At 42.6% G+C, this 12,679-nt stretch overlaps 1 protein-coding gene across 1 annotated transcript in view; it reads right to left on the bottom strand.

The window, feature by feature from the left end:
* The window catches only part of PTPRT (protein tyrosine phosphatase receptor type T), a 668,669-nt gene that overhangs the window by 95,629 nt on the left and 560,361 nt on the right, over nt 1–12,679 (bottom strand). Inside the window, exon 17 of the mRNA XM_054574063.1 lies at nt 9,821–9,969. Within this exon, the coding sequence (XP_054430038.1) occupies nt 9,821–9,969 (149 nt within the window). The remainder of the gene's footprint in view (nt 1–9,820; nt 9,970–12,679) is intronic.

Raw genomic sequence — 12,679 nt, 5'->3', positions numbered from 1 at the left:
CTGAGTGACCCTAGACAATGTGTTTTCTCTCCACGTGCCTCAGTTTCCTTATTCACAGCAAAGTCTTCAATCATCTTGAATACACAATGTAATAAACATTTATTTCTCCAGGCCAGACTCCTCTGCTGAGCTCCAGGTCCACAGCTTGAACTGTCTACTTCACTTCCTCTTCAATGACTCAATAACACCTCAAATTACCCCCTCTTCCACTCCACAACCAGCCTTTTCCTGTGCTCATTATCTAAATTAATGTCATCAGCACACACTTAGACTGAGTATAAGCAGAAAGGGGAAGACTCTGGACTAAAACTTGAGATGCTTCAATAGCTAGAGATTGGAAACCAGAGGAGAAACTAATAGAAAGAGCTTAAGAAATGGCCGAGGAGGAAGGAAAAACACCAGGAGAGTAGAAGCCAAGGAAAGAAAGTGTTTTGAGCAGGATGGCTGCTGGTAAGCCAACCATAAAAACGCAGGTGCAAACCCGGGTTGGGTTTCTTGATAGCTGTGTGCTCTCGAGCAATTTACTTAAGTTCTCTGAGTCTCAGTTTTTCTGACCTGCCTCAAAGAGTTGTTGAGAATATGAAGTGAAATGATGCATGTAAAGTGCTTTGTCCAGTAATTACTCACAAAATGTTAGCTAGTGTTATTATTATCTATGTTTTCAACTTATCAAGGCTGCAGCTTTGAGCTAAGGGGAAATAAATGGTCTCTAAGCTCGGTTTATTCTGCTTCCTAGCAACTGTGTATTTACATTTTCAACATCACTTCTTTATCCCTGATTACTTGAGCAAGCACTTTATAAGCACCCTGTTGTAATTCAGGACCACCTGTGAGGTGTACAGAACAATTCTATTTTCTTCTCAAGATATAGTGGCCTGGCATAAATTGTCAAAGGCAACCTCAGCCTTGCAGCTTTACTGAAGCCTCTTTGGAAGGGGATTGAGAAGGCATGCCTGGGCCAGCTCCCAAAGCAAAGGTCTGTAGCTGATAAAATGCTGTACCTAGGTATCTACTATGCAAAGCTGAAATTTGTACAAATCAAAGAGACTATGAGGCCGGGTTCCAACAACATGCAAAGGCACCTCACACTAGGATCATTCTCATTTTCAAATAGGTTGCCGTTCCTGGAAAGTGAATTTAATGAGGCTACAAATGTTACGTCCCAAAGGCAGGTTTCCACATCTCTGGCCATATGAGTTCAAAATAGATCACCTTGTACCCCAAATCCCCTTCTCTGAGCCCATTATGCTCCTTACAGCTCTAAGCCTTTGTCACTTCTGTCCAGGATGGTCTTCTTCTTGTACATCCTTCAAATCAAAATCCATTTCCTTGCATAGTATTGTCTAACTCAGGCAGGATGAATCACTTGCTGAGCCTCTGATCAGCGTTTCTTGGGCACTATACATGCCTTTTCTCTATCACTTATCACATTTACTGAAGCCAACCCACTTCCAAATCTCCTCTTGGAAGATAGTAAGGTCCCTGAAGGCAGATACCACAACTTATTTATCTTTACAATCCCTATACCACAGCAGCATATACTGGGCATTCAATGAATATTTAAAGGAACACTTCAGCTACTCCCATAACCAGGAGATGGGAATTTATTCAATCATAGAAGGATCTATTCATGTAGAAATCAGATTGGGGAGGGTGCCTACAGAAAATATTAGAAGACAAATTATTGACCAAAGTTTATTCCTCTGAAGAGGACTATGGGGCAAGGACTAGAGTGGTCACAGCTCTCAATTCTAGCTCAGGTTCGGCTAGTGACTCAATGGATGACCTGGGAAAACTCTCTGGGACTCAGTTCTTCATCTTTAAGGTGAGAATTTGGATCAGACGATGTCTAATGAAGCTTCTTGGTTTTGATGACCTATTATATCCCATTTTGAGTCTAATATCCTTCTCTGGAACTTGTCTTTTCTTTAACCTCTTAGTGTTTGTGATGGACAATCTTGTCTACTTTCTTAAGGCCACTTAAAGTTCCACTTTTCATTTCCAAGGAATAAACAATTCCATTCAACTTTGGGTTGCCAGGAACTTAATAAGTGTGTCCTTTAATCTGTAAGCCAAGTGGATGTTTGCAAAATATTCAATAATCCCTGTAAAATATTCAATAAAACTGGAGGTAGCAAGCTTGTAACATTCAATTCTTTTTCTAGATTCAATTTAATCCTGGAGCAACCAGAAAATATAATTGTCCCTGCAAACAGAATTTTGTGCATTACAAAAATATTCATCTTCATGATGTTGAGCTCTTGGTTTCACTGCGTGACTCATGATTGTTTTTCCTTGTAAATTTCCACTCCTTCCATTCTGATTCTTAGGATGTTTGCTGTTCAGCCAAAAGGAAAGAAAGTTCCAGAGATGGTTGGGAGGGGGGCCTCTGAGCTTCGGGACCCTCACAGCAATATACTGGCTTTAGCAGCCTTCAGGCTCCCTAAGTGGCAATGTCTTCGCAGTGAATCCACCCTGAGAAAGGGGGGGTTAGGGCTTTTCTCTCCCAGTGAGCCTGTACCTGTACTTTCATGAGAGACAACTTTGCACGTGAAGAACAAGGGCTTTGGAGCCTCACAGCCCTGGGCCTTGCCATGTGATATGCTAGCGATTCTCAAACTTGAACATGTGTCAGCATCACCTGGAAGGCTTGTTAGAAACAGTGAGTTTTCGGTTTCGTGGGTTTGGGGTGAGGCCCAAAAATTTACCACCAAAAAGTCCCCAGGTGATGCTGATGCTGCTCATCCAGGGACTCCCGTTTTGAGAATGATGGCTTTGAGCAGATGACTCAATGTCTATGGACCCCGTTTCTTCTCTATAAAATGGGAATAATAGCATCTACCTTACAGAGGGCTGTGTAGTGGAGTGGTCTTGGCTGAGAGCTTAGGGGTGTCAGACAGATCTGGGTGTAAGTTCCAGCTCAGCTATTTAAAGCTATGAAGCCTTGGGCAAGTTTCTTTTAAAACTTCAGTTTCCTCACCTATAAATCATCAGGGGTAATCATAACACTTATTTAATCCTCCCAACATACCAAGGAGATAAGATAATACACATAAAACTCTCCACTGGAAATGAGCCCATAATTAATGCTCAATAGATGACAATTGGTATTATGAATATTAATAATTATTACATTCTGAGGCCCCAAACTGGGAGAATTTAGTGAGCTCACTGGCGGGAATAATCAGAAATCAAAAATATGTCAGTACACTGGGATAACAGGGTCACATTTAGCAAAAAGACACTGCTTGGATGAAATATAAAGTCCTTTACTTGGGAACCAAAATTCATCTTCACTTGGGCTAAATGAGGCAGCTGTATTTGGAAGCTACGAGCTTTGCAGTAGGCAGAGATATGTGATAGACATTTGGAGGTTAATTCAAACATGGGCCTTGCATTCTGAACCAAGGTTTGGACTCCAGCACGAGGGTAATGGCAGCTCTGTGAACTTCCAGCAATGAAGTCCCGTGTAGAGGGTCATACGTGTCTTGGACATGGACATGGACTAAGTGGAGACAGAGGTGCCAATCAAGATTTTGAGCAGAATGAAAAAGAGAAATGTATCCTGAAGAAGGCTGATGGCTAATGTGGGGACAGCTTAGCCTGAGGGCACACAGGTGTCCCAGACCAACAGCTGGGGGTGGGCTGGGAGAGGCAGGAAGAGAAAGATTGACATTCATTTCCCTGTGTGACACCAGAGGGGAGACCAGGGCCAGCAAGTTGTTGTTGACCAATACACACTTGTGTGCAAAACCAGGAATGAATGGATGGAAGTCACGAGAGCAGATTTCAGCTTAAAGAAGACAGAATTTATCACCAGAAGAGTAGGAACAAGTTATGAGCTTGGAGCTAGAAAATCTTAGTTTGAATTCCAGTTCCCTCATTCATTCATTCATACATACATACATACATACATACATACATACATTCATACAAATCCCAATGAGGTGGAGATAGGCCAGATGGTTGGGCAACGGTCAGCAAATGTACCGGTCAGCAACATGCAGTGCCTAGCAATTCATTCTGAGGGTTTTAGCCTTTATTTACCTCAGGGGCAACAAAGAGCCACTGAAGGGTTTTAAGCAAAAGAGGAGAAGGTCAAGTTAGGGTATTACAAAGATAGGATAGCAGAGATGTATTTAACTTCACTGAGCTTCGGTTTCCTTATTTACGACATCAGGATAGTAATTCCTACCTGGTAGTAATGTTTTGAAAATTACAGATAATATGTGATCAGCACCTAGCAAAATGACTGCCTTAGAGAAGCTCCTGATCAGAAGGAAGGTATCATTAGCAATCCTTAACATCACATGTTATCAAGTCGATAGTTACCCTCTGGTCGGAGCAATTTTTCCAGAGACCAATTTCTGCAGCTGATTCATCCTCCTCCTGAAAGGGCTGAGGAATCTTCCTCAGGGTTTACCATAACCCCAGCCAATCCCTACTACAATGTAAAAGTCATGGTCTGTCTTCCCCATTAGAATGGCTTTAGTTATACAACATGTAACTAAAATAACCAGGTTAAAATTCTGCCTGGTGCTTCCCCCTGCCTGCTCCATCTTTGCTAAACCAGCCCATGGGATATGAAACGTGAACACTGCCACACTTTTATGTGGTCTATGGGCTGAAGGATAGAGGCATCAGGCTTCAGGGCTCGCCCTCTTCAGCAGCAGCAACTATCTCCTAAGGCTGCTGCGTGCTGCCTACCAGATATATTTTTGGGCACATTGGAAGTACGAAGTCAGGGGAAGGGTCTGGTGGCTCTTTTCGCAGCCTGCTACTGCAGCCCCAGTTGGGCCGTGTAAAGGTGCTCATTGCCGGACCATCTACCTGCCCCACTAGGCTGCGATCTCTCTGTGGATAGGGGCCGTCTCATGCTCAGCTCTCTATCTATCCAGGGCTTGTTCATGCTCAGGAATGTCTGAGGATGGGACCATAGGTCTACAGTCCCAGCTTCTTAAGAAGCTGGTGCAACAATGATTCTGCCTGTGAGAGTATCCACTGTCACAGGAGTTCCAGGCTCTGAAATGGATGGAGGATGTGAGATGAGGCACTGTCCTCCCAGCCAGCAAGGTTATTCACCTTCGTCTCCTTTCTCTCCTTTGTGGTGGAGAGACAGCTAAAGGTTAGAGGAAAGACAAAGGCACTTGGTTTTGAAAGTAAAACACCTGCTTTGGGGTACAGACCTTACTATCTATTCATCATGTGACTTACGGAAGATACTTTAATGTCTCAGGGCACCAACTTCCTCAACTGCAAAATGGGTTTAATAATAAACATACCAACAGTACAAGGTCACTGTGAAATGGACTAAGATGCCATATATGAACATACTTATCACAGAGCCTGGCACCTTGTCAGAAGCTGATTGGCTCCATGCCAATGCCCAGTCCCAGGCCTCCATGTAGGACACAGCTGTACCAGCAGCTTCTGTCCACGTGGAAGAAAAGCTGGCTGACCAGCAAGAGCGGAGTGGAGCTCGCCTCTCTCCCCGCCTCTGGGCTGCCACTGATGGTGCTGGGAAGAAACTCGGGGTCTGGAGTCAGAGAACCTTAATCCAGTCCCATCCCTACTCTTCACTGTGCAACTCTGGGCTTACTTACTTTAGTTCTCTGACATTAAGTTTCCTCCCTTACAAAACTGGAGTACTATCTACTGTATGGGGTTTCTAAAAGGCTTAAAAGTGGGATTTATATAAAGCATAAGACCTAGCACATAGTAGGTACCAATAAAAGTTATCTTCCTCTTTGGGCTTTTGCCACTAGGAAGCTCAGAGCCAAATGAGAATTTGAGAGTTATCAGCCTGTATATTCAGATTAACTTTTAACATAATATAATGACACTTTAATATAAACTGTCCTTGACCTTCCTGTCTTCACTTATGTTTTCCCGATCCTGATTATTTATTTCTCTTACAGCTATTTATTGTAGGTACTTTAAATGGATATTTTTCTCAAGTTCTTTGCGGAACCAGGCGGACAGAACCTAACTGATATCAGGAGAACTGGGTCCTTTAACTTGACTGTGCAAATGCCTGTGTGATTTGGGGCATGGAGTCTCTCTGAACCTCAGTTTCCTCATCTGTAGAATGAGAGTAATAAGTTTACAGAGTGAACTATCTGTGCCCAATAGGTAAGTGAGCCTGTCACATGGGAAAGACAGGCAACCAAAGCCCATCACATAGGAATTCAACAGCGATTTGTTTTGAAGCATTTTGACTTGGACCAAAAATAAACAAGAAGATGACACCATGAATAGAAGATATAAAGACGATGATTTAAGCACGGATATAAGAAGAAAACACTGGAAGAAAGACCTAGAAACTGATCCTCCTGAGTGAAAGATCTCAGAAAAAAAAGTCAGGTACCCAGGGCAAAAAGTCTAAATCAGATTACTTAAAGCCAGTATTTCTTTAAACTGAAAACAATGCACATTGTTTGTCCTTGAATTGGGACATGCAGTCCTTTTTTCAAGAATGTCAAAGCAATGGCCCAGACCTGACAAAGCCCCATCACCCTTGCCACGGGGAGATCGTTGTTCCTAATGCAAAACTGGGAGGCTTGATTGAATGAATGTTGAATAACCAAACATAGCGATGAAATGGAATAGAAAACCCCAGAAAATAGAGCTATGCAGGAAAACAGTTTGAATTAGGCCAGGGCCCACCTGTTCAATAATAAAATAATTGCTCACAGCATGTTCTTCTGTAATTTTTTCCAATGTGACATCTATTCTTGTGCTCTGCCTCTCTCAATGCTTCCTCAACATTTGCAAATAATCTCAGGGCCTCTTAATGACACTGATGCAGAAGCCAGACAGTCACTTCCCTAATGCTTCAAAAATAGATTCAATTTTACATACATCAGGCTGATTTCAGAAGCAATTTCTACATCTCCAGAGTAAGCATTACTTACATTTTTTTCTCCCTCAAATCTTATTCCAGAGGTCCCACAAGGCATTTTAAAAGGTACCTGATGCATTCCACAGCATTCAGAAGAATCCCCAGAGCACGTTTGTGGCTGTGGCCTGAGGACCTAGATGCATAGATGGAATCCTAAAATGTTGATTGATTTAAGCAAATGCAAAATTTCTTAATAATTGAATATAATGTCAATTGAAATTTGTTCTTTCTGTCTTTTAAAAAAGCAATGTCATTAGAATGAATATGTTTATACACATATGTCTATGTGTGTTGCATATATATGTATAACACACACATATATCAATCATGGAAATACTGTCTCTGGACTTTAAGACTTTTAAGAGATTCTATACAGCATGCTTTCTGTCCTCTCTGGCTGGCTAATCAACTTCAGTCCTAGGTGCTTTCCTCTTAAGAGTCTAAGTTTTAGCCCATGGGGAAAATAGTGGTGATGTTTCCCCTTGGAATCTAAGACATTGGTGTTACCCAGAATTTTACTTCAGATCAGAAATCTTACAATCATATACCTACATCATATATCTTTGACCATTATCTTTTTGGCACGTGGAGTCCTCCAATGACATCCTTACAGATGGACAAAAGTGTGCACAAGAGACTGGCCTGTACAGGAAAGGGTTTGGGGTGAGTGGGTAACATTTGGTCAGTATGTTCCATCAGTTAGACTTGCCCCGCGGCCAAAAGTAGGGGAGTTGGTGACAAGTTCATATAGCCAGAGGCTGGGGGGCTCAGTAAGTACATATCAAGCCTGCTTCCTTGCTCCCTCCATTTCTGCCTCTCCTGGCCTATGTCAACATCCCCTTGTCCTGGTCCCTAAGGAATGTGTGAGTCTCAGCAATTCACCTTGGTTGAGAATGGAGAAAGGACTGGCTTAGTGGTGTAACAGACTACAAACTTGCTTTGTACTCTGAGAGAAATGGAAGTTAAGTATTTGCTCATGAAATAATCAGTATGTGCCATTAGGCTTAGTCTTTAAAAGCCATTACTCAGCCAGAAGAAGGGCTCAGACTTCATCAATAATGGCCAAAGTGACAGCATCTGTCTATTGATAGGATGCAAAGGGAAGCACACAACATCATCCATGTCGTATCTGTGCCAACATGTTTAACCTGAATGTAATCATGATAAAAAAATTTGATAAATCTGGATCGTGGAACACTCTGTGGGACAACTGGTCTATGGTTTTAAAGAATGTCAGCATCCTGAAAGATAAAATAAAGATGGGAGGGCTATTCTAGATGAAAGAGGATGAAGAGACATGATGACCAAATATAATGGGAACACTTTGCTTGGATCCTGGATTAAAATAATAAAAAATATTTGAGGGCCATCGAGGAAATTCAACTATGGGCTGGTATATTACATGTTGAAATAAGGTTACATATCTTGGTTAAGATAAGTTTATTGTGGTTACGTTGAAGAGCTGTCCTAGTTCTTAGGAAACACATGCTGAATTCTCTGGAAATAGAGCGCCATGGTGTCTGCAACTTATTTCTAAATGGTTGAATATATGTGTATATATATGTGTATATATATGTGTATATATATATGTGTATATATATGTGTATATATATATACACACACACACATATATATATAATTATGAACCATTTAGAAATAATATGTATATCATATATATATGACATATATATATATCATATATATAGGTGAAGAGAGAGCACACAAGAATATCACAAATAAGAGCAACTGGTGGATCAAGATGAAAGCTATAAGAGTATTCATTTTACTGTTTTCCCCCCAACTATTTTACAGGTTTAAAACTAATCTCTCTTTCCCAAGGCAACACATCGATATTTGAAAAAGCCATTTCCTCCCTTGAAGTTTAGTGTTCTTAACCAGGGTGCCCATAAGAACCCCTTGAGTGGCTTTTACAAAACCCAAGTTCCTCCCTGCCCCTCATCCCCTCTGCCTTCAGGAGATTTCAACACAGTGGGAAAGGTGTGGGGCCCAGATATGTGTATTTTGTAAACTGGGTTGGTTCTGTGCTGCGCAGGAGGTTCAGGACAGCGGGTCTGTGTTACTCGCAGACCCTGGATCCATTAGGAACTAGCTGTGGAACTCTTGGAGGGTTGGCAAAACACACTGAGCCTTGGGGACCTTATCTATAAGGTGGGAACAATAACACTGGCTGTGGTGAGGAGAATGGAGGTCAATACATATTTTGCTTGTTTTATTTCTCCCTCTTCTCATAGATCCCCACATCATACCGAACTGATCATATCTAAAGTGATTTTTTAAAAATATGGTCCTTCCATTTGCCATTGGCCCAGTTTGTGTAGGTCATCTGTCCGGGCTCACATGACTTTAGGTTTCCTGCCTTCCCCAATGTGGGGCAGAGGCTAGGGAAACTAGCCTTCCTATAAACCCACGAAAAGAACTGGCTGACAGAAAGGTAAGAACCAAAGTCAGCTTTTCTGAGCCTCAGATTCCTAGGCATCTAACACGGAGACAGTAATAACCCAGGACTCATCTACTTTACATGGTTTATGTGAAACACTGTTTTGGAAACCCTAAGATACTCAATTCAATATGGCACCTTTTTCTCCTTAAGTGTATAACCATGTCCTCCCCCTCCTTTTCTACTATTACTAGTTTTAAGCTGTCTGTATTCGTGTCCACAAGCCATTAAATTGGTTGCCCCCATTTTAAGGCACATTCTTAAATTCTTCTTTTCACAAGTTTCATACAGGATGAGTGGCCCCAACTTTCTCCAGGGAGAACTGTCATCCTGGACCACCCCAGGGAAACATCCCGACCCCATGCCCAACAGCACCTGACCACAGTAAGGGGTCCACAGCAGAGGTGCCAGGGTTGAGCCGGACCATAGATGTTCCCTTCCCCCAAGTCGGCTCAACTTACTGAATCCATTAACATCCTGAGAGCTGGAGGAGAAGCCTTCATCGTTGCGGCTGGTGGTGAGCTTGGTGGTAGGTTTGTCGGTCGAGGCCACAGGCCCCATCTCCCTCTGGGCTCCACTCTGTGTCTCCTTCTGCTTCTTGGCCAGCTTCCTTTGGGACATGTGCAAGGGGAAAAGTCACGGTCAGATGATGCCAGTTGCATGACAGCACCGAGAAGATCAGATTGCTCTCCTTCCCTGCCCATCACCCTCAACCCCAAACCAGGTTACATCTCTAGAAACAGAGTCAAAGTGGATCCTCCAATGTCAAGGTGGAATAAACCTAAATCCTCCTAAAACCATTAATGACTTCTATTTGCTCAGAAATATAATATACATCCTACCTCATCCCCATCTATGGGTGTGTTCTTTAGACTGAGCTTAGAACAAGAATTCAGTGAGACTTTCATGATGCTTCCCTTTCTCTCCTGTTAAAAGGAGGGAGAGGCCAGATGGATCTTCCTAGTCCAATGGCTCTGAATGAGATTTAAATGGAGCCTGGACTTTCTCAGGGACTGAGCTCAGGAAATAACCCAGAAAAATATGGTAGATTGAAGTAGGGGTTGAAGGTTGGCAGTGGGTAACGGTGGAGTTTACTTAGTCTTGTAGCTCAAAAGGAGAAAAGTAGAAGCCAAACCTGATGTATAGCTTCCTCCATAGGAATAATAGAGTCTTAGACCCAGGTGGGCATCTATAATGGACATCTCAATTAGTATCTAATTATACTAGTTGACAGCGGTGTTTTCAAACTCGGATGTAAACTGGAATCATTTGGGGAGCTGAAACACACACACACACACACACACACACACACACACACAGGCCCTGGATCACAGGGGTAGGACAGTGCCTGGACCTATGCATGTCCACCAAGTTCCCCAGGCCATTCTGGCACTGTCCAGTGAAGGTTAAAGCCATCAGTTTTGGCATCAGGCAGACCTGGGTTCATATCCTACCTCTACCACCTGCCAGCTGCATGACTCAGGGCAAGTTCTTTAACCTCCTTAAGCTCTGCACTCTTCCTCTGTATACCATGGCAAATAACAGGACCAATGTCCAAGGGTTGTGAGAATTAAGAGAGACAATGTGTGAAACACATACAGTACAGTGGCAGCACATAGTGAACATTCAACACGTGGCAGCTGCTATTCTTGTTTTTATATCAGACATTCCAATGTCTGAACACCCCTTCAACAACCCCACTGTGAAATCCCTGAGCTGTATCAAGTGAGGGAGACTTTGATACCTCACCAGGCAGCTAAAGGGTTAAAAAGTTCTTATCCGTATGGATTTGAAATCTACTTCCCTTTTTAACTGATTTGTCTTAGATCTATCATCAGAGATAAAGAACTATGACTAAGCCCTCTTGCATATGACAGTTCTTCAAATATTTCGAAAAGACAACATTGGTCCCTCTGAGTTTTCCCAACATTTACGCATTTAAACATGGTTACTATGTTCCTATGATACGAAAGGCAATGGGTTACACATTAAATATCTTGAGTGTAAATTCTTCCAGGTCTCTTCCTCCATTTTTCACAGAACTTGCTTTCAAATTCAATCTCAGTCACTTCTCTCTCTCAATATGAAAAGAACAGATGCCCCAGGGAGGTCAAATTCAGTGCCATAAAAGGAATATTTTTCTAAAGTTGAGCCCTCCTGATTATGAAATAGGCAGTTTCAATAGGTAATGATCTTCCTGTCAGAAGAGGTATTAAACAAAAGGATAAACCTGGACTTAGAAGTATTTTGGAGGAGTTCATCCAGGATCAGTTGTAGTCTGACAGTGTGATAGTAGCCTCCTTTGTGTGGGTCCCTTGTTCTGGGTGTAGATTGCACAGAAGAAGGACCGACGACACTCTTAAATGAGGGTAATTTGAGAACAGTTTATGTATGGAAGGACCACCAACAAAGGTGAGAAAAGACTCTGTGACCGGAGAGATGTTGGTCACTTGCATGTCCTGAAGGAAAGCAGAGAAAGCAGTAACCAAAACCCAAAAGGAGAGAGTTGTGAAGGGGAGGCCACCTGCATAAAAGTGGCCTTTCCTGAAAGGAGCCAGCCAATCCTGGGTGACTTCCCAAGGAGGAAGCCAGAGGCATCAGTGGGAGAGGGGAACTTACATGCTCCTCTCTCCCTCTGACCTCCTACAGTGGCTCTCATTAGCTGGACCTGCTGGGAGCCAGTGGCCTGGGATCTGCATAGATCTAGCTCTGAAAGCAGAGAGCACAGGGCCGGGGCATGCGGAGTGTATCCGGATTCTGGAAATCCATGCCAAGGAGACAAGAGATATTACCTCCCTCCTTTGGCCACAATTTGTATACAAACTCAGGCTAAAATGGAATTCTTCATCATTTATTTATGCATCTGCCCCATTGACCTGGGAAAGGGTGACACTTGGGCAGAGGGATGCGAGGCTATGTCCCCAGGTATACAGTTCCATGAGTAAACCTGTTACAGGCAGAGAGAAAAACAAGAAATGAAGCATTGGACCAGCTGTGGCTTTTCTCACCATCCACAGGCAATCAGACAGGGAATGGGGGGGGCACAAGGAGGGGAAAATGAGAAACTCCGCTATTGATGACATTTCAAAGTTTTATTCTTCATTTATGATCAAAAAGGAATATGTTTAAAAATGTATATGTGACCTTCTTAATCATAAATTTGAAGATATATGGCAGATCCTTTGCCTCTCTCGGAGCTTTGCTCACATTGCCCCAGCAGGAAATAAAAGGAAATCTGATAAGAGAGTAAACTCTAAAACTATAAATGAGTATGTATTGGAGTCTTTGATATTTCCTTGGGGGCGGAACTCCTAACCAAT

This window comes from Pteronotus mesoamericanus, unplaced genomic scaffold, assembly GCF_021234165.1.
Source record: "Pteronotus mesoamericanus isolate MK-2021 breed Mesoamerican mustached bat unplaced genomic scaffold, CSHL_Meso_final contig_25, whole genome shotgun sequence".
NCBI lineage: Eukaryota > Metazoa > Chordata > Mammalia > Chiroptera > Mormoopidae > Pteronotus > Pteronotus mesoamericanus.
Note: the sequence above shows the minus strand (reverse complement) of the source record. Positions and strands in the feature narration are given on the sequence as shown.